General features: G+C 41.4%; 1 protein-coding gene across 1 annotated transcript in view; it reads left to right on the top strand.

The window, feature by feature from the left end:
* Positions 1-21893, top strand: part of TOP1 (topoisomerase (DNA) I) — a 66770-nt gene that overhangs the window by 35573 nt on the left and 9304 nt on the right. The window contains exons 5-14 of the mRNA XM_009318699.1: positions 3375-3495; positions 4062-4120; positions 6919-7014; positions 8284-8359; positions 9372-9469; positions 13894-14009; positions 17315-17436; positions 18136-18258; positions 20287-20474; positions 21110-21254. Of these exons, the coding sequence (XP_009316974.1) occupies positions 3375-3495; positions 4062-4120; positions 6919-7014; positions 8284-8359; positions 9372-9469; positions 13894-14009; positions 17315-17436; positions 18136-18258; positions 20287-20474; positions 21110-21254 (1144 nt within the window). The remainder of the gene's footprint in view (positions 1-3374; positions 3496-4061; positions 4121-6918; positions 7015-8283; positions 8360-9371; positions 9470-13893; positions 14010-17314; positions 17437-18135; positions 18259-20286; positions 20475-21109; positions 21255-21893) is intronic.

The raw sequence follows: 21893 nt of genomic DNA on the forward strand, positions 1-21893 counted from the left end.
GGTCCAGTGTCTAGAAACACGTAGAGCTGACGAGCAGTCTACTTACAAATGAGGGAACAAAATTTATGCTATTTTTCTACATTGGAGCAAGTAGCACATGAAATCAGACTTTTATCTGGGGAATTTCTTTCAGTCCCATACCAGGAGCAGCAGCAAGCAGGACCTCAGGGCCTAGCCACCAATACTGTTGTTTTGAAAATGAAGCTGCAGAGTGAAACTGGAGAGAGAGTTTCCTTGGGTTATTTGAGCCCACATTGCTTTGGTGAGAAATCTTAGTGCTTACTGCAGAGCAAAGGAGAAGGATAGTCTTGTGATTAAAAAATAAAAAAAAAAACCAACAACTAAAACTGAGTCAGGAATCCAGACTTCTTGATTCTGACTCCAGTGCTGAAAAATCTTAGCTTTAGATTAGATTGCATAACAGCTTTTCAGTGGTAGCCACTTACTCTCTTTTGAGAGGGATGTCATTTGAGCTTCTACTTAAGCAAGCCTAAGTTTTTAGCACTTTTTTTAATTCCAGCCATAGTCTGTAAGCATTCAACACTCACAAAAATTGTCACTGCTTCTCTAGGCCAATGGGATTTTCTGCCTTTTTCAGTATTAGCTTTGCAGGTGTAGATTGTCATCTATTAATTTGCTTTTGGTCACGTTTTGTGTACATCCCAGGGCTCTACCAGTCACATACTGAAAACTAGTGCTTTTAGCTGCTAGTGAGGATGAGTATGGTGCCTTTGAAAACTTAAACTTTTTTCTTTTTTTTTTTTGCTATTCCAAACTCCCAAGCAAGACGCTGCCATGAACTTTACCTTAAAGAGCTAACTCCATTGATTGCAGTGTGTACCATGCTTTGAAGATGCAAATTGTTGTCTGAGTAAAACATGTTATTTCAGGTAGGATTTAAATACCAAATAAGAACGAGTCAGAAAATAGAAACAAGTAGACTTGCAGAGAACAAAATGGGTCTAAGCCTTGCGTGTTTGTTCATTATGATTTTTCCTGTATGATGATAATACCTTTGTAATTGTAAAACTTAAATCTTTGGCAAATGAGGTACCTAGCGTACAGATAACAGTACAAGATATCAAGTCAGAATTTCCAGACCTTCTTGAGTGTAAAAATGATTAATAACATGTGTGGGGTTTGTGCTTTCAGACAGTCAATGAATTTGGTTGGAGCAAAGGAAAATGAAATAGGTGTCTTGAGTCTGAGATACTGATGAATAAACAGGGTACAGAAACTGGGATGTTAAATCTGAGCAAGAGTAGCAGGCGTCTCGTGGATTTCCGAGATCAGTGTCAGGATGTTCTGTGTGTGTACTTGCATGTCCTGATCACACAGTGTACATAACACGATCTGCTGGGTAAGAATAGTCTGCAGTTGTTGAATCTTCACTCACAGGCAACATGTGGTGCTGTGTATCTTATCTACAAGAATTTCTAGAGTGCCAGTTGCCTTTTAATGTTTAGATACTCCTTTACAATTTTATATGTAGTATAAAGAGGTTGCTGGAGAGTTAAAATGAAACTGGTTTCGCTTCCTACTGATCTCTTTTAATGCAACACAATACGTGAATATAGTGATTTCCTTCAGAGATGGATTTTCATGCTTCAGCTGCTTGGGCTTGGAAGGCCGGTGTGTATTTATTGGAGTGTGTGCTACTTGGAGCCTGAATATTTTAGACCTTTTGCAGGTTCAGGTCCATTCATGCTAGTGTTACATGAGGCTCTGAAACTCTCCATGTTGCACTTTACTCTGCAGTTCTACAGCTGGGTGTGGGTTGGCATGTTTATGACTGTGGTTGCCTTCCTCTTAATCACACACAAGCTTTCTGGGAGCTGGTTAATGTGCTGCTTGCTTTCCATAGCCATCAAACATCCAACCCTTTTGCAGTCTGTTTTTTAGCATAGAAAGAAGACTTGAAGCATATATAGTTTTTAAAAATCACGCTCTTACCTGGCGTTCCAGGCTTGCTGTTTGTCAGGGCTATGTCCCCCAGATCGGTTTGGGCTTGCACTTGAGTGTTGAAATAACTGAAATAAGGAAGCTGCCTAGTTCTAGTAAAGCTTTGCATTGCATTGCGTAGTCCTAAGGAGAAGCAGAGTGCGTCCCAGAGAGCAGTAGTGATGGGAGTCAAATGCTGAGGAAGGAGGAGCGTGAACTGCCAGTGTGAGGAAGGCAGCTTGCTTGGTGTCTAACCATGCCCAGATGAAGAGAGCCTAATTTCCACTGTGCCTTTGGCTTGCTTAAGCCTAGGGTGACCTCAGGGAGTCCACACAACCTTATAAATGTGTATTGAAGGCCTGTCGAATTGACAGGCTTGCTGCTTGGCTTCCACAACAATGCTGCTAATCCTCATGGCCTGTTCTTGCAGTTTCTATTGTGAGTCTCCTGAGAGCGTTTCCTCACTTCTGGCTCCAAGGGTCAAGTCATTCCATGAGAAAACTCATTTTCATTTGAAAACAGCTATGTGTCTTTCTGGTTGATAAGAAAAACTTGAAAATGCGATCCAAATTTACCCAAATGTCTTAGAAATCAGAAGGGGATAGAAATGGAATAAAAAAAGGTTGATTTTCTTCTCCTTGGGGGCATTTTTTCCTCTGTTCTGACTAAAGAATTTTGGGTGTTTAAACTCTCAATACTGTTATCCGTAGCACCAGACTCTGAGTAGCAGCAGACCAGATTCTGGCTTGGAAACACCTTTGGTGAGTTCCCGTCCTGCGTGGCTGCGTCGTCTCAGCTGAGCAGAGCTGGGCTGACCACGGTGGTGAGGCACAGTTGATGAAACAGCTCCGACTGAGGACTGCAGCATTATTCCTGCCTTTTCTGTTTGACTTTGCATAAACACAAGGACATCGCATATCCTGTTTGCTCTGGTTTTCCCATCTGTTTGGGAATAATAGAGATCAGCGGTTTTCTCTTTAAGTTCTAGACATGAGAGCTGCTACAATGACAAACTGTTGTCTGAGCAAAAGCTGACATGGGCATTGATGGGACTGGCGGCTCTATTCCAGTGACCTTTTACGTGGACTAGGAAAAAGAGGAAGAGCAGGGACAGTGGGAATTCAATCTAAAGTGTTGAGCTTTAAGTGTAGCAGCTGTGGATTTCCTCAGCAATCCAGGCTGACGGGTGTTTTCCTGAAGCGGAGCGCTTGGCGGCTGTGGCTTTGTGATATGTTCCCCTCCTGTTCCTCTTCCTCCCAAGGAGAATGGATGACATGTGACAGGAGACTGTGACGGATCTTCCTGTTAAGGTGATCCCTTATTTTGTAGGCTTTGTAATCATCAAAACCTGTGACTTTTTACCGCTGGAAGTTGTCTGTGTTAGTCAAATCTCCTTGTGTTTCCCTCTGCAAACATACTCTTTTGTCTTGCAGTGAGCACAAAGATTCCTCGGAAAAGAAACACAAAGACAAGGAGAAAACCAAACACAAAGATGGCAGCTCAGAGAAACACAAAGACAAACACAAAGACAAGGAGAAGAGAAAGGAAGAGAAGGTAGGTGTCTCCTGTGGGAGAGACAGGAGGGTGGTTCTGGTTTATACTACTGAATGTTAGTATATGTAGCTTATACTTCCAAGTTTTTATCAACCTGGAGAGAATTATCCCAACGCTAACCCAGAGACTTGGTTTGTGGAGTGCTAGATATGAACTTGTAAGGGCTTTATCTGCAGGTATTGTGGATGGAAACAGTTCCACAGTGGAGCTGTGTCTGCTGGCTCCACATTTTTTCCCGTTACTTTTCACTTTGCCAAACTTATATTCAGAGACAAGGGAGAAAAATCTGTTAGATCACGTTCGTTCCATGCAAGGACAAATTATACACTTAACTCCAATCCATTAAAGAAAATGGAGGGTCAGAAAATACTGAATTGATTAAGACTTGCAGAAAATGTTGCCTTTTTGGTGTGTCATCTAGGTCACCAAGGGCTACAGGGGATGAAGATATAGTCAGTGTCCTTCAGTTCCTTCTGCAGGTTAAATATCCTGCCTGTGTTGCATGTTGGAAAAACATAAGGTACTCTGGGCAGTGCTAATCAGCTCCTACTTCTTATGTTTTTCAGATGAAATCATCTTCTGGTGATATAAAAATAAAGAAGGAAAAGGAAAATGGTTTTTCCAGGTAAGAAATCAGGTCTATGATCTGAAAAAAGTAGCAGTTTGACTTCTCTTAGGTGCTCAGTGTTTGACTCCTCTCACTTGGTCTTGGGAAAAAATTGGAATGCTTTTGACCCCTTCAGACGATATATTCTTCTCAATTACGGGAACTGGTAACTGATATACTTGCCTAGTAACTGGAGATGGGAGCTGTTGAATACCTGGTATCTCCCTGCACATATGCTGGGTTTGTCCAAGTATTAAATAGTTGAATTCTGCCAAGGACAGATTGAACTATGGAAACATTGGTAGCTGGAGTTGAAAGAACCTCTGTTGTAAAATTGGTATTTGAACCCTGCAGGCAGTCTTCTGGAGACAGGGCCTTGTGACAGTCCAGATTGCCTCTGAGTGTCTCTTCTGTAACTGACTACAGCCCAAAGCCTTTGCAGAGGAGTGACGAGTAAGGAGGGTGCTTGTGTAAAATCATAAGTACCTTCAGAAAATGCCTAGATGTCCTACTCTACTCAATTCCTGCTAATAATAGAGCCTCCTGGACTTAGGTGCTGTATCAGTCATCACTAAGTAGTCTTATTAAAAACCTGAAGTGAGCAATTGGTAGAAGAGTACTTTTTCTTAATAGAATAGTTGACCGAGTAAGATCTCTTGTGACTTGTTGAAATCCAGCCACTGGTTATTTTTAAGGTGGTAAATCTGGTCCACTGACTTACTGGAGGTCTGTGGTATGGTGGATGCATGTGTTCATGTCCATTAGTCAAGAAAAGCTTTCAATCGTGTCTGGTTTTATGAATCCACTTTAAAAAAAAAAAATCCTTCCAGTCTCACCATGTTCTGTGGATGCAGAGAGGTTGGGAGAAGACACCTGTCTAGTCCGTGCCTGTTAGTTATTCTTTGCGTATTTTGAATGTGCCCACTCGATAGGAGTTCCTCCATCCGTTTCATTTTCTTACTCCTATTCAAAAATGCAAACTAAGTAGTTATGCTTGGCACAGGGAAGAGGCGCCCTCTCCAGGCCCTTTTGGGGATACTCTGGAAATAGAAAGCAATGACATTTAAGTGTTTCATGGTGTAGGAGACAGTTAATAATAACTCTTTGTAGCCTCTGCTATTCAGCAGAATTGCATGCATGTGCTAATCTCACCAGGGACGTTGGGTGTTCTTATATCAAGGTAACTGGGTCCTTTTTAGGTCCAAGAGCATTTTTTTGTGTGTTTGAAGAAAGCCTGAAGGAGCCTTCACAATTGTGCCTTCTTCAGGGCCAAAAGCTGTCTAAGAGTAAAGTGACTATTTTCTTTTTTTCGTGCTGAAATGTTCTTTTACAAATTCACCAGAGAAAAATGTCCTCACTCAGATGGTTTTGATTTTCTTCCGTAAGACTTGGTAGGATGAGCAATGTTACAGTCTTGGAAACAATGCAAGTCAAGGTTCAGCTTGGTCGTACAGCTCCTTTCTTTTAATATAATCGCACTTTATTTCCCACTATTACAAAATGTTGCGAAATATCTCAGAGTTAAAACAGACTAGATAAAGTTCGTAGCAACTTAATAAACAGTAGTTCTAGATTTCTGCCCAGAAGGAAGAATAAATTAAATAGGACGAATACCTCTTTTTCCATAGATGTTTTGCAACTGTCTAAGTGCTACAGATTTGTGTCTTAGTTAATCACAGGCGATGCCACAGAAGTGGCTTTTTCTAGCAGCACGTATCTGTTTCCCCTGAGTTGCATCTGCCAGCACTGCAGTGGCTTTACAGCTGTGAAAGAGCAAGCTACCTTGTTCTGCTTCATGGACAGCTTACTAGCTAAAATAAGACTCCAGAATGTCTCTTGCCGACTGTGATCTACAAAGCAGAGTGCTGCTTTTTTCTCCCACTCCCTCCAGTTGCAAAATCCACGTGTTGACTTGGAAACTGAGTCAATTTGATATAGAAATTGCTGATTGAATATGAATAGGAAAGCCCAAGATGGCACTGTTACTTTTTTCTACCTGAGTGGAGCAGCACTAAGTGCTTCAAAATGTAATTTTGGAGTCTTTGAGACATCTTTTTCTTTATGAAGATAAGTGAAATGCTTCTGTGAAATCTAGAAATAATGAGTTTGTTTAAAGGGATAGTCTCGCACTCGTACTCTTTTATTCTTTTATTTTTTTCCCCTCTTATTACTGGTGTCTTGGGACATTATGGCTGAAAACATTAAGCCTAATTTAATATTTGCGGTCTGTTGAAAGGGACAGGATTGTTTGCTTCCCACAGTTTGGACAGTGAAAAGAGACTGATCGGTTTAACTTTGCCAAATCTTTGTTTCCTTTTCTGGTTTTCACATGCCTCAATATTTAGTTGGCGAAAGATTCAGGGGAATAGCTTTCAAATCTTTGTTTAGTTGATAATTTTATTGTTTCTTATCAGGCTCAATAAGCATATTGAGCTGAAACTAAATAACGTCTGCTATTTGACTGCACACATGCATGTGTTTCAGTTTTAAGTGTATTTGAAAGTGCTGGAAGCTACAGTTGTTGTTATTCAAAACCTCAAAGAAACACAGTGAAATCTAAGCAGTTGAAATTGATCTTGATGTTGCTTGCGAAATGGCAAATATGTAGATGCTGAAAGACTCTCTCCTTACGCTGTCTGTGGATGTTCAGAAAATGACACACCTCGGGTCTTTGGGGTTTTAAGACAACAACATGTTCCAGGACTGGAAGACGTGCCCATTTTGCAGATGATCATTTCTTAAAACTGAATTGTTGCTCGTTTCCAAGAAACTTCCTCTTTGAAGTTAGAACCACCTTTCTTTGCTGCTTTTTGTAGTCCACCACGTATTAAAGATGAACCAGATGATGACGGGTTTTATGCATCTCCTAAAGAGGACTCTAAACCCCTGAAGAGACCTCGAGAAGATGATGAGTAAGTGGCGTGGGTGCTAGTGACTTTGATGTTTGCTGTTAGTTTAAAAAAGATAATATTGAGGGAGCAGGTGGGATTTCAGGTCGTCAGCACAAACTTGTTCAGCTGGGTGACTGGATGTCTGAGACTAGACTCCTCATGCTGTTACAAGTTCTGTGAGCAGGGCAGGGATAGTATTTGTGGTGTCCAAGGCAAGATACCATTACCTGCTGCTGTGAAATGTTGCAGTGCTAGTAAATAAAAAAGAAAAAAACTGGAAGGTAGGTAAAGACACTGATGAAGATTGTAAAACATAAATCTGAGCAAGTGAGGTGTTAATGCTAGCTAAGTGGCTGCAGCGGTTTCTGTTGGGTGAGGAAATGACTGCACAGGAGGAAGAAAATGCATTATCAGCCTGGGGGGTGTGTGTGGTGTGGTGTGTGGAAGTTCGCCTGTGCTGCTTGGCGTGATTCGCCTAGAGTCTAAATATGTCATGGGTTATGCTGAGGATTTTTGTCTTTAAATCAAAAGAAAAATACACATGATGTTTGCCCGATATAGTAGCCTACCCAGTAAAATAAAAGCCCAGTTACATCACACTGTGATCTGTCACCATCTATGTGTATCCAGCTCTTTAGATGGTGTGACCTTATTAGCAGTCTGGAGTTAAAGGGTTGGAAGGGTTTAACCATAGTGGCATTCTGTCTCTATGTGGTATTTCTCAGTTTCCAAGAGAGATGGGTGTGACATCTTCTCTTTTGTGTAATCATTTGCAGCCTTCTGTTAAGTTTTTGTGACCTCCCATCTCATGTCTGCAATGGAAAGATTAAGAATTTGCCAGTAGTCAATTTTGTTATTGTTTGAACTAGTGGGGGATGCAAGAATGAGCCTTGTGGGCATATCCCAGACTGATGACTGGAAAAGGACTTAGGACTGGAACATGCCGCTAAGCTTTTGCCCATTTATCCCATCCCATGTAATCACTGGGTGGCTACTAATGCTTTTGAATCGATTCTTCATCAAGGAAAGCTTTTGCTTCCGCAGTTTGAAACTTGTGGAGAGGTATTCACAGTAACAGCTTATGGGTTTTAGGGTTTTGTAGCTGTTTTGCTGGATAGGGATTATTCAGTCTTCTGAGAGAGTGGGACATAAAATTATATTCTTTAGAAATTAAACATGCCAGAAATATTGTGAACTTGTGTGCACGAACTGTGTATATGTATGACTTCTTTTTATTTTTTGTACCGGAAAATTGATTATTTTCATCAGCTATTCTTTTCGTTCTCACAGTGCTGAGTACAAACCCAAGAAAATCAAAACAGAAGACATCAAGAAAGCAAAGAAAAGGAAACAAGAGGAAGAAGAGGTAATGTGAAAGATGAGTATTTCTATGATCAAGAAAAGCAAGGCTGACAACTTGGTGTTGAGTTATGTAGAGCAGGGGGAATCTGATTCAGGGGTAAGGAGGCAGGGGCCAGTCTGGGACAAAGCTGCATGCGGTAGATCCCCAGCTATGGTGCAGGTTAACTTCTCTGAGCCATAATGTATAAAAAGTCAGGAAAACTTTCTCTCCTACTCTTAAAACAATGGATGGAGAAGATGCCTGCAGGATGTGAACTTCCAGCCTGTTCCAGGCCATTCACAGTCCTTCTGTTAAGTAGCTCGCAGAGGGTAGAGGAGCCTTACTACCAACATCTGGTAATTGCACAGATGATATAGCACAGTTCAGAAGCAGAGGAGATGAAACCGAGATTAGCTGCTAGAAAGATGTTTAAAGCTTTTAGATGGAGCCTAGGGTGGAAATTTCTTTGGAGAGGGACTTGGTGAAGAGAGGTTAGCTATAATTTGAGACAAACTGCGCTCCACATCTAGCAAAGCTACCCTTGTGAGGCACATCTTGCAAGCACCTCCTGGCAACACGGTTAATTCTTCCCTTCAATGAAAGTGTCTCTACAGTGAGCATATACCAGTACGTTCCCAGAAGCCACCTCACAGTGGGGTAAGTGTGCTCTGTAGCATTTGCCAGACTAGATACACCAGTGCAGGCCAAGGAGGGTGTTTCTGTAACTAAGCAATCATGTTACTATGGCCCAGACTTGCCACATATCAGGTGAGGCAGAATAACTTACTGTGTGTGCACTTAGCATGTCCCAAGTGTAAAGTAAAAGAATTTGGCTTAAAACGTAAGTGGGACCATCAGCAGACTTTGACTTAATAGGATGATCTAAGAGCGCATTTATGTAGAGAGGCTACAGGAATTCAGTTGTTTGTGGTCAAACTCAGATACCCCAAGAGACAGTCTTTTAGTTTTAAAACATCTTTTCAGGGAGGGGGGAAATACAGTAGCTTGTTGTGACGGATTCTTACTCCTTTTGCAGGACAGCAAAGCAAAGAAAGCTAAGAGCAAAGATAAGAAAGTCCCTGAAGCAGACAAGAGAAAGAAGCCGAAAAAAGAAGAGGAGCAAAAATGGAAATGGTAACTATGTATCAGTGATGTAGGCTGCCCTCTGCACCTGGACTTTCCCTGTTACCTTCCATCCTGACTGAGTAAGCACATCTGGCTTTCTCTGTCATTGATTCATGAGGATTTGTTCTGAATAATTGGCTTACTTTCTGGTAAGCTCTAAATAAATATCTCATTCACTGTGTTCATCCTCTGAAGTAGAAGTGAAATACCTTTTTTGGTATACCTAAAACAAGAATTAAGTTTTTTGTGGGGTTGGGTTTTTCCCCCCCATCTGTAGAACGTAGAGGCTACCTATAATGATCAGATACCAGTATTCTTGTGGCCAGAACCTGCTTCTTGCTGACACTCTTCAGAGCAATATGAAAACTTGTAGGCTTGGGGCTATCGGCAGGAATATATAAATATGTGCAGATGTATTAACTAATATTCTAGTAGACCTTATCTGTGTTATATAGAGGGTACAATCTGAGTGGGTGTCCACCTTTTTATTCTGGCAGGATGTCAACTGTGTGCCTCTCAAAACTGCTCCTGCCTCTGGCATAAAAATGAAAGTTGGTCAAGTGACCAGTTAAGCTTGGGCTGTTTGGAAAATGCATTTTGAAAATAAGTTTTGAATGGAAAGCGCTTTCTGTCTTGCCCAGGATCCTAAAGTAACATTGCTGAGCAACTGAAGTTGTGCTTTCGCGCACTCTTAAATTTTTTTTAGAACCTTTTTTAAATAAATCTGAACTTTGTGGTTCATTTGGAAGACAGGCCTGTGCTGCATCAGTAGTGCTCTGTGTGAGAAACCTGCTGGATTTTTTTAACTATCCACAGTAATTTAAGCTATTGTTATTGCTAGATTTGAGCAGCTATTACTTGTGTGTTTTGAAGTTTGGGCCTTAGTACTTCCCTCAGTTTAATGCATATGTAGTTTTCAAAAGCATGTGTGTGTTCTGCACTCCTGTAATCTCCTGTAATGTATTTTTATGACCTTTTGGGTATGATGGTTCCATGAGCGTTTTCTTTTCTCAGATCATTTGGCTATTTTTAATAGATCTGTAGTGTTGGGGAATGCCTTTGCAATCTTCAATCCTTTCAGGTTTTCAGTCTTTTACCCCTTTACTGTCACTCTTACTGATTCACCTTTAAAAAGAAAAATTCTTCTGTAGTGTTTATAGTCTGCATATTTCTCTTTGATTGTAAGAGCCTCTTCAGAACATCAGCACTTGCATGTTTTTTTCATACTTGTATACTCTCTTAGAAATTTGATTTTTCAGGCCCCTCCCCAAAACTATCCTGACTTCCCCCCCCCCCCCCCCCCCCCCTATTTTTAATGTGCTCTGACATTAACAAACTACAGGGGCATGAAGCACTAGGAAGCTACAGAAGGTCTCTTTAAGCCTTAACAATCTGTTGTCTTTTTTGGCTTTGTCTCAGCTGCCCTTGCTGGTTCTGTCTAACTTAATAAATATTCTGTTATCACAGCTCCCTTTTATTATAGTCTGTATCCTTCAACAGCAAACCTTTACTGGAAAGCCGTACTGTTCTCTCCTCACCTGCCTTGGCAGCACAGTCCCAGGTAGCTGTGTTAAGCTCTGCGATTTGTGCTTACTGCTGAGGAAAACTGCCTTTGAAAGCATGTTTTGCAAAATTTGGCGGTAGGTAACTGCATCCTTCTGCTGATGTTCCTGTCGTCCATCTGCAGCTTTGTATAGCGTGTCTTTGCTGGACAGGGTTTCATCTGCACTTCAATTGTGTCTCTTAAGGGCATTTTGTGTTCCATCTGAGTCAATTTTCTGAATGTCTGATATCTTTTTCTGGCTGCTTTCTCAAGCGCTTGCTGCCTTGAGCATTTTCATCCTCACTTATGTGAATACTTGATGCTAGACATTCCTAAGGCATTGGCCTCATTCATCACCATGTGGAGCTCTTTTGGAGGTCATTTTCACACCCTGTCAGCGTGTGAAGAATATGTAATCCAGAAGTATACCTTATGAGCGCTTCTCCCACCTTGTGTTACGGCAAGTTCATTTCCTTGAAATAACATATCCCCAAGGTATATTCTGTTTTTTACCTAAGGATCTTCTCTATATTCATTCCACTTGAAAAACCCTCCCTAATTCTACCTTCCTGAGCCACCCTGGCATTCTTAGACGGGTTTGATGTGGGATTTAATCAAGAAACCTGTATGACTGATTAGCGATTTCTGCTGACATCAGAAGGCAGCTTTCCTAATAGGCAGCATTCTCCTTGCTCCCACAGAATCATTTGTAGAACATTCCTTTAGGACCAGGAGCTACCTTGGGCAGTGTTGTTGTAGTGCTTTTTTTGTTTAAAACCAAATGAGGATGAAAAATTGGCTGACCTCAGGAGGCTCACTTTTACCTTTTGTCTTAACGCTTATGTATGAGGTTTAGGAAGGTGTAGGTGGGATTTGGAATTGTTTGTGATCTTTTTGTGGCAAACTTTCTGGTAGCTTTGGGCTTTGAAAACCACCCCATGGATCCCATGTTTCCTTGTAGCCCTCCCAAAAGGCACAATGTACTTCAGCTATCTATTTAAATTGCTACCTTTCTAGTAGTCCTTTCGTATGCGTCCTTTATAAAAGAACAGGAATGGGTAGAGGAACAGAATTTCTCATCAAGTAAATACCAGAGTGATAAATCTTAAAAAGCCACGGCTGAAAAGCAAGAATGACAAACCTATGCTGTAAAGTAGTAGCTACTGTGAATGATCCCCTCATTTTTTCTTACTGGAATAAAAATACTCATTGTCAGAGAGGATAGCCTTTTTCTGGCTGGGAGGAGAGGCAAATGGTTTAGATTTATTTTGCTGGAAGGAGCTTCTGGGTAGAAGAACGTAGGCCTATGTTTGACAAAATATTTAGATTTCTAGCTTCTAATTAATTTAAAAAACAATCATTAGGAACGTAAATATTTGGGATCTAGACTTCAAATATCAATATTAGTTTCTTATATCAACATAGTTTACTCAACCCTTCTTCCCAGCCAGGGACTGAAATCTGACGTACAGGTTTTGTGCTGATAGCTGGGATTACGCACTTTGCTGTTAAAGATGTTACTGTGCTTCTCATGAGAAAAAGTCAGGACTAGTGCTGTGGTCAAAGATGGTGCCTTTCTAACTATAGCAAAGCACTGTCCCCCATACAATTGTTGTTGTTCCTAAATTATTGATGTACAGGCACCAGTGAGGCATTTTGAGTGTCTTCTAGCAGAAACTCTTTCCTTTATACAGTGCTTATCTTCTGTACAGTGACCCTGTTATCTCATTAGGGATGAAGTGATCTGTATTTGTGCATCACAATTCCTGAGATGCATGCAGTACATGTACGTCTTTTCTCAGCTGCTGTTGCACCCAAAATGGGACTACTCCATAGGGCTGACACTGGAGGGAAGCTTAAACTTTTTTTTTATTGTCACGGCTGCTCAGCGAAGTTGTCTGGGCAATTCAAAGACTGAGTGCTGTGACAGGTTAATGGTCTTCCAGTTGATTAATCAGTAAGGTAAAATAGCCTTTCTCAGCAGGGAATCCTGTGCCAGCAGTGTGTAGCAGTAATGTTCTGGTAATCATGAAAGAAGTGTAGAGGGGAGTGGAGGAGTGTGGAATCAATGGCTTGGGCACAGGGTACTGGGAACTGGGGGGAGGATACTGGCCTGGCAGGACCCTTTTTCTCTGTAGATGAATTGCTGACCCTGTGAGCTTGTTCAGTTGGAACGTGGGATTGGTGGCGCCTACCTTGCTGTGTTGTGATACCTAATGCATCATTTGCAAAACTTTTATAGAGGTGCTTTAAGGCAAGCTTGCAATTTTCCCATGCTACTCCGTTTTTCTTCAAATATGCTTTTCTTACCAAAAGAATTTAAAATGCCGGAGCAGATTTCAGTCTTTCTTGTCCAAGCAGGTTTATTCTCATTTAGGTCATAAATGAACATCTGTTTCTTTATCTCTGCCCTTAATGGCATACTTGTCCACATCTGAAAGCGGCTGCATAATATACTACAATTGTTTGGCTTTGCTGAGCAGGCATCCTGGACCTGATGTTAGATCACAGCTGACTCTAATTTGGCATGATCCTAGCTGCTTTACAAGACTGAATTCTTCATTTTCTTAAGTTCTAAGCTTTTTCAGCTGTGTGATTTTGTGGAAAGAGCAGCAAGTGGGAGGTGAGGACTATGGTGTCATCAGATAACTGTGACCCAAAGTGTTCTGTTCATTGGCATGGCTGTGCTTTTTTTAAAAAAAGGAAAAAAAAAAAGAAAAGAAAAAAGGGAAATAAATGGTGACAGTGCATTGAATATTTGTACTTGGTCTGTGCCTGGGAAAGCAATGATTGCTTGCTGATTTTTCTTTAGCATACTCTTATACCCACTTAGTAATAAAATGAAGATTAGGAGCTTAAAATTGTATTGGTTCATATTTCTCTCTTGAAGGTGGGAAGAAGAGCGCTACCCTGAAGGCATTAAATGGAAGTTCCTAGAGCACAAAGGTCCTGTATTTGCTCCACCATATGAACCTCTGCCTGAAAATGTCAAGTTTTATTATGATGGTGAGTTAATCTGTGTTTCCACTTGCTGGGAAGAGAAATAAACGTTCTCAGGGTATTGTGGCATTCTTCCGGGGACTGAAGAGAAGAGATGAAGAGGTGGTTTTGTTTTAGTGGTTAGCTTAAAAGAAGTTCCTCAACGGCTAAGTGAAGAAATGATCTGTAGAAGTAAAGGAACAGCCTGCTGAATTCAGCTAACTGAGCTGACATGGAGATGAACTTGTTCTTACTCTGTTATGGTGGTAAATCTCTCGGGTTACTTAACAGTATGAGTGTGTCTTATGCCTGAGAGTAGCAGTGTATAACCAGTAGAGAACATAATTGTAACTACTTCATCACTGGTCACCTTTAGGCTTGCTGTGGTTTTTTTTTAACCTTATGAATTGCAACTTCCATCATCAGCAATGAAATTCATGATCATTTGGTGGCATGAGTGGAATAAAAGACAACTGAATTTTGATACGGATTATTAGGATCTTGTAGGAATGCATGGGATGACCCTGGCCTCAAGGACACTGCCCTGTGGTATAAGTCATAGTCCCACTCACTAACCATTGTGTGTGGTAGAACTAATTGATGTGGGATTCTAATATGCTGGGCTGACTGGTTGTTAGCGGCTCATGTGGAAGGGATTATATGATGTGATGCCTGCTGGAGACCAGATTTGATGACCCGTGTGTTTCTTTTTAGTCCTGTGATCATGTTAAATGAAGGGTCAAATTAACCCAGGATTCAATTAAGTGGGAGGCATTTGAATGGATGAAAATGTAATTTTTGGTGAAGGGGACATCTGCGCATGAAACTCTTACAGGAGCAACGTGCTGTTTTCATGTGACATGACACAGTGTTTTTAAATACTGAGAAATAGGTGGCATTTGTTTTCAGCAACAATGTAGTGAAATAAACATATTGCATCCTATAAAAGGCTATCTCCAAGCAAGTAGCACAGTGATCAGGGATGTCTAAAGACTTCTTTCTTAGGGTTTGATAAGAACTTGATACAAAGTTGGAAATTTTTTTTCCTCTATTGAAGAATGTATGATATCTCTCCGGCTGTCTAGGGAAGGGGAGAGGCAAATTGCACTGTAGCTATCCCTTTGGTGCAGGCAGCAATAAGCTCCTCTTCTGTCTAGCCATCTATTTCACGAAACCTCTGGGAAGTGCACGGATTTCTGTAACCTCTGTCATGGCAGAAATTCATCAATAGGCTCAACAATTATGGGGTGGGCAGGGGGGTCTGGCAAATAAAGCAATCACATAAGTCTTCCTTGAGAAACTAGGCAAAAAATCAGATGTCTGATTTACACAGCAGCCGCTGAGAGCCGCTGTCTGTGCTCACAAGGCATTGTCTAATTTCAAGATTATCCTAGGATGATTTGTAGAGTCCAATAATCACACTATGGCTGGCCAGCCAGCTGCCAGGCTGCAGGCTCTCACTGGAGGAATCTGTTCCTTGCCTAGTGATTGCATTGCGGTGAGACTGCCTGTTTTCGTCTAACGCAATGACTGCTGGACCTATTGTTAGTGCTTACCACACTCGGTGAAGGAGCTTGAAATGCCAAAACCATCTTTTAGAGCTTGACTATATGTTTGAGTGACTGTGGGTTAACAAGCTACTGCTTGTACCCTAGAGGTGGCTTGAACTTGCGTGTTTTTCTGTAGATGGGGCAAGGTAGGAGAGTAGATGGTGGCAGTTGTGTTTCAGTCTCTTCTGCTTGTTATGTCCCCTGGTTGCTCTCTGGTTTTCAGTTTTTAAGTCAGGTAACTAATATTCATGGCTCTGGAATAAATCTTTTTTTTTTTCTTTTCCAGCCCTGTCACTGAAAGCCTTTTCAAACCTTTGTCCAAAAGAGGAAATTGTGTCCAATGAAATATATTCTAAAGTGATTAGATAAAGGTGACTGAGCCTTCAGCAATTTGGGAAAAATATCAGTCATTTTAGCCCCATAACATGTTACTAGCTTGATAGCCTCTTTCAAGCTAGACTTGTAGCCTGGAAAAACCGTTTCCCTTGCTGTCTCTCCCTTCCCCCATTTCCTGTTACAAGCAAACAAATGCTGTATTTTAGGTTGCAGCTTAAAAATTGGCAGAGTTACTGTTGGTTTAATTTAATTGTGGAATATTCTCAGATCATTGGGAGGACTTTTTGCTAAGTCCCGTTTTACGAGGGTTTATAGATCTTAAAGCTTTATAGCTGACTCTCTGCTTTAATTTTGGAGATGATGCAACTTTTAAAAACGTGTAGTAAATCAAAAGTGTGGCATTTTTTTTTCCAAGAGCATAGAATCAACAATAGTGTTTCTTGTATTGACTTTTGTGCAGTAAAGTGGTCGTTAAAAAGTCCACAGGTGATGACTGTCTGCCAGCCTATTGGGACTTTAAATACCTCTTGCAACTAGCTGGAGATGTGGGCTGCATGCAAAATCCTTCACAGAGATCACTGGCACCTCACGTGTTGTCAGGAATGCAATCTAGACCAAAAAGACGCTCGATAGGAATGTTAGATGTCGAATCCACAGCTTCGATGTTGCAGCAGCCTCTTTTCCCTTGTGTTTTAAAGTCTTCCCTTGCAGCAATTTCACTTTGCACTGCAGTCTCGCAGAGAAGCTGAAATGTGACCTCACCATTCACTGAAAGCTCAGCCTTTCTTAAAAATTACTGGCTTTTGAGCCTGATTTGGAGACACAGGAATGCGTTCCCACAGCAAAGGGAATGATTAGCAGAATCCTGACACGTTTCCCTGCAATGGAGGGGAGTTAAATATTTGGCATCACTTTCCAGCCTGTTTGTGGTGTATACGTAGGAAGGGCTCTTCCTGGCTAGAAATAGCTAAAGGCTAGAAGGGGTGTTCCAAAGTGGAGTCCCTCTGTGGGTAGAAGAGGAATACAGAGACTGTATTTCCCATACGTCTGAGTGCCGGAATATGAAATCCCTTGCCTCTTTCACTTCAAACAGCAGTATCTCCCTAGGAGCATACACACCACTGGGGTGTCTCAGCATAGGGTTTCCTGCAGGAGGCCTTTTCCCCTTCCTGCCCTGTCTCTCTCAAACCTGTCTCATCAGATTGCTATTGCTTTTTTTAATGTTTAGATTCCAGAGGAAACTTTTTTCAAAATGTTTATGATGAAAGTCAAGCAATTGTGCTCCTCTGTTTCCTTTGTCCATCCAATTTGCTGTACTATGTAACATTTTAAAGAAAAACTTCTGTGTGGTAAAAATATAGTGTCCTTTAAGGTAGTTACTATGGCCTCTTTCTGGCTTCAATTCCTGTTTATCATTTTGTTTAAAAAGAAAACCTTTCTTTGTAGGTAAAGTCATGAAGCTGAGCACCAAAGCAGAAGAAGTTGCCACATTCTTTGCAAAAATGCTTGATCATGAGTACACTACAAAGGAGATCTTCAGGAAAAACTTTTTCAAAGACTGGAGAAAGGTATGCATGTAGTCCTGGGCTGCAATGACTGCAGGCATGGCCAGTGTCTCCTCAGCACTGGGCAGTGAAAAGGGGCTACTGTTCCATGCACAGGAAAGTTAGCCTGAGGCAACTAAAAGCTGCCTCAGATTGTTGCTGTGAGGTTTCCAGTTTATCCTGTAGTTTCACCAGGAAGGACCCTATCACAAATACCTTTCTAAACCAACAAAGTCAGACTTCTCCCAACCAAATTTTCCTGTTACAGTATGATGGGGTATAGCTGATCTGACTGTTACATGCCTTGTTGAAGAGCCAGCTTTATTACAAGGAAATGCCTTCCAAAGACCTAAAACTCAGAACTTGGCCTCAGTCAACTGATCAGCCATAAGATCAAACCTTTAGATCAGCTGATGCAGTTTTCCTAAACGGGTTACTGGATTTTTCTTCCAAAGTGAGAGCGCTTTGGGAGGTGGTACAGCATTGCCAGCACTCACAGAGATCAGACCACTGGAAGGCCAGCACCCCATATGCTCTGCTTCTTGTCCTTTTCTCTTTGACCTTAGCTGGAGTGAGCATGTGCAAGAATTTGGGAGTTCTTGGGGGTTTGTTGTGAGAGCCTGTCAATTGTTCCTGTTTAAACTGCCTGGGGTAGGGTAAGTTCTACTATGCATGAAAACTTACTATGTATGAAAACTTAAGGCGCTACTTTCTTTCTGCAAGGAAATGACCCCTGAAGAGAAGAGCACTATCACCAACCTCAGCAAGTGTGACTTCACCCACATGAGCCAGTATTTCAAAGCTCAGACGGAAGCTAGGAAACAGATGTCCAAGGAGGAGAAACAGGTACCAGAGGGAATTCTAGGAGACTTCTTGATTCTTAGCTGGCTTGTAAACATCTTTGTGTAATCATTCCTCTGCCTGCCTTGTTGTTTATAAGTCAGTGTTTACTAGCTTTCAAATTACTACTTTCATGTTAACTGTAGGAATCTTTACTGTGCAGCTCAGGTAGGGCAAAGCACTGTGTTTACTGTTGAATCTTCATCCTGACTTAGAATGATTTTGATAGGACTAAGGCTCCTGATCCTGCTTAAGTAAATAAAGAGAATCGGAGGTGCTAAGTTCATGGGAGCCTTGGTCCCTGGCCGATAATGAGCAGTTGGATACTCAGTTAAGGATAGCTTTTCATTTTAGAAGCTCGTAGGGTTTGGAGGGCAAAATTGGGGATGGTGGAAGGGATGTAGCAATGGCATTAGTGAATAAAATGAGAGAACAAATCTTACATATCAGGTAATGCAGTTTTCTGAATAAAAAACGAACTTTATTTTTCAGTAGCATGGCTATTGTGGCTTGTGGGGAGAGAATTAAATAGTTTTTAGATGACTGAGACTTACTGCAATGGAAGCTGGAAACTTGCCCCAAGTTCTTAGTTGATCTTTTGCAATGCCACAGTAATTGTCCTTTGAGTGAGGGGCCTGGTAGCTTGGAAGTATGGCCTTTGGGGTCAGAGGGGTCTATCCTATTTTCGGCAGGGATAGAGTTAATTTCCTTCCTAGTAGCTGGTACAGTGCTGTGTTTTGGATTTAGGATGAGAACAAAGTGATAACACACCGATGTTTTAGTTGTTGCTAGGTAATGCTTACACTAGCCAAGGACTTTTCAGTTTTCCATGCTCTACCAACTGAGAAGGCTGGAGGTGCACAAGAAGCTGGGAGGGGGCACAGCCAAACTGGCCAAAGGGACATTCCATACCATGGGACGTCATGCTCAGTACATAAGCTGGGGGAAGCTGGCCGGGGGGGCCACTGCTCGGGGACTGGCTGGGCATCAGTCGGGTCGGCGGGTGGTGAGCAGTTGTACTGTGCATCACTTGCTTTGTGTATTATTATTATTATTATTATTTTTATTATCATCATCATAGTATTATTATAATTTTATTTCAATTATTAAACTGTTTTTATCTCAACCCACAAGTTTTTCTCACTTGTGCTCTTCCAATTCTCTCCCCCATCCCACCGGGTGGAGGGGAGGGAGCGAGCGGCTGCGTGGTGCTTAGTTGCCAACTGAGGTTAAACCACGACAGGGTCTCACCAAAAAAGAGAGCCCATGTCTTACTGCTGTTTCCATTTGATAAACGTGGGTGAGCCCTTCATAGTTTCAGTCTGTGGTAGCTATTACAATGGAGCAGAAGTGGCTTTTTCTGTTAGTTTCTTAGCTGGCGCACCAGTGCTGTCTATGGGTCAGATATTTTATTTTGGCCTGCAGTGTTATTTTTCCTTCCATATAATTAGAGCTCAAGCACGGAAGTATGCAGTGAAGTCTCAGCACATTTTTACTTAGGAGACTGTGTTCTACTTATGAGACCATTTGCTGACACAGGCTTGACATGCGGCAGACTGGAGACATTCCTCTGCCTACTTTCCGATGCTGAGTTCAAACACAGAAGTCTGAGTTTTTATACATAAACAGCAAGATGTAAAGCCTGGTGGATGTCAAATGCTGAATATAGACTATAAAGCAGTAGTACTGTGCTGGGGCTGCCCTTGTAGCTGTGGTATGTAGATAGTGGAAAATGCCTCTATTGTAGCTGTCTTCACCAGCCTTAGTCTGTTTCCCTCAAATACAAGTTTTAAGAGAGTTTTTGCACATTCCCATTCTCCGGTTTGTTTGTGCTGCTTGCATTTTATGAATGCTTTTCTGGACAGTCTGCTGCTCTGTGTATTGATACAGCACTTGGCATGGCGGGGAGCTGGTTTTGAGTTGGGTCTTCAGTATTAGTGTGGTGCAAATATCGAAATTTTTTTAAGTCTTGGCATTTAGAGATGTGTGTAGTGCTGGGTATGCCATATCATCTTTGCTTTTGGCTTCTTCCAGAAAATCAAAGAGGAGAATGAGCGGCTATTGAAGGAATATGGTTACTGCGTGATGGACAACCACAAGGAGAGGATTGCCAACTTTAAGATTGAACCCCCAGGTCTCTTCCGAGGTCGTGGGAACCATCCCAAAATGGGCATGCTGAAGAGACGCATCATGCCAGAAGACATCATCATTAACTGCAGCAAGTGAGCACTGGGTGCTTCACATCTTGGCTTTTCTTTCTAGATAGGATAGCTTCTTTTTTAAAATCCTGTATAGGTTGATATTCAAGCATGTAGAAATATGCATGCTGCTTATCTTACGTGGATAAGAAACTGAGTCATACAAGCAAAGACTGAACAAGGCTATCACAGGTTTCATGTAGAACTTTGTCAACATATTTTCTTCCTCATGCCTACAGCCTACATCTGCTTAAACAGTCTTTCCTGCTAGTATTGCCAGAAATTAATTTTCTTCTAGGTAGGTTGCCCTACTTTGTCTTCCTTGATGTCGAAGGCTAAGGTTTGGTGGGCTTCTCTTCAGCCTTGTTCTGATAAGTGTCCACACTATACTAGTGTTCGCAAGTCAAAGCTGGTCCTAGCAATGTGTGTTCTCACTTATAGAATAATTCCTCAGCAGATACCTATTGATAGCAGTTACATTTCTGATCTTTGTTCGCTTTGATTCACTTGACTTCCTGCTTGTGGAAATACGTAGTTCTGTTGCCTCAGTTTCTTTCCCTGTGCTTTCTTTGTGTGATGGTATTCATTACTTTCTCTATTTTAATGCTGTGGAAGTCTTTTTAAATAGTTTTTATTTGCTGTTTTGTAACTCTCTGCAGGGATTCCAAGATCCCTCCCCCTCCACCAGGACACAAATGGAAGGAGGTCCGGCATGATAACAAGGTGACCTGGCTGGTGTCATGGACTGAGAACATCCAAGGCTCTATCAAATACATCATGTTGAACCCTAGCTCAAGAATTAAGGTAAAGATCTAGTTAAAAAAAAAAAAACAAAATCTTATTGGTCATGTCTCCAAGAAGCAAATGTAGCTGTTGGCTAGGAGAGAGATAAGAAGTAAAGCTGTCTTGCTATTTCATCCTACACTGATTGAAAAATATAGGAAAGTTTCTGTGCCTCTGTTCCCCTTGAAATAAAGAGTACAATTGCTGCACAGGAGAGCAGATGAAATCTGGAGAATATCTATTGAAAAGCATCATTGTGTCATTCCTAGTAGGAATCCTTTACTTTGTGTAAACCTAAAAGGAAGCAAATTATCAGACTTGCTCTGGTGGATATTTTATCTGCTTTTGGCCCTAACTTCCCCTGCCTGATCATGTAGTGAAGTTCTAACCATGGGTTGCTAATTAGTCAATTGTAAAATTAAAAACATGGCCAGACTACTGGCTGAGAAGGCTGGTAAGTAGCTCATGACTGGAGGAAAACAAACCCTGCTGTGGGAGCAAATAACCAGTCAACAAATCAATTCCATGAAAGCAATGATAATCCTGTTGAAAGATAAGTAGCCTTCAGTTTCCGGGGGTAGGATTTAAGTTCTTCTCATTAAGTCTTTTTCTAAGAGATTTTTTTCCTGGATTGGGAACAAGGGGTTTGTCCTACAAATG

The sequence above is a fragment of the Pygoscelis adeliae genome, unplaced genomic scaffold (genome assembly GCF_000699105.1).
Source record: "Pygoscelis adeliae isolate BGI_AS28 unplaced genomic scaffold, ASM69910v1 Scaffold72, whole genome shotgun sequence".
NCBI lineage: Eukaryota > Metazoa > Chordata > Aves > Sphenisciformes > Spheniscidae > Pygoscelis > Pygoscelis adeliae.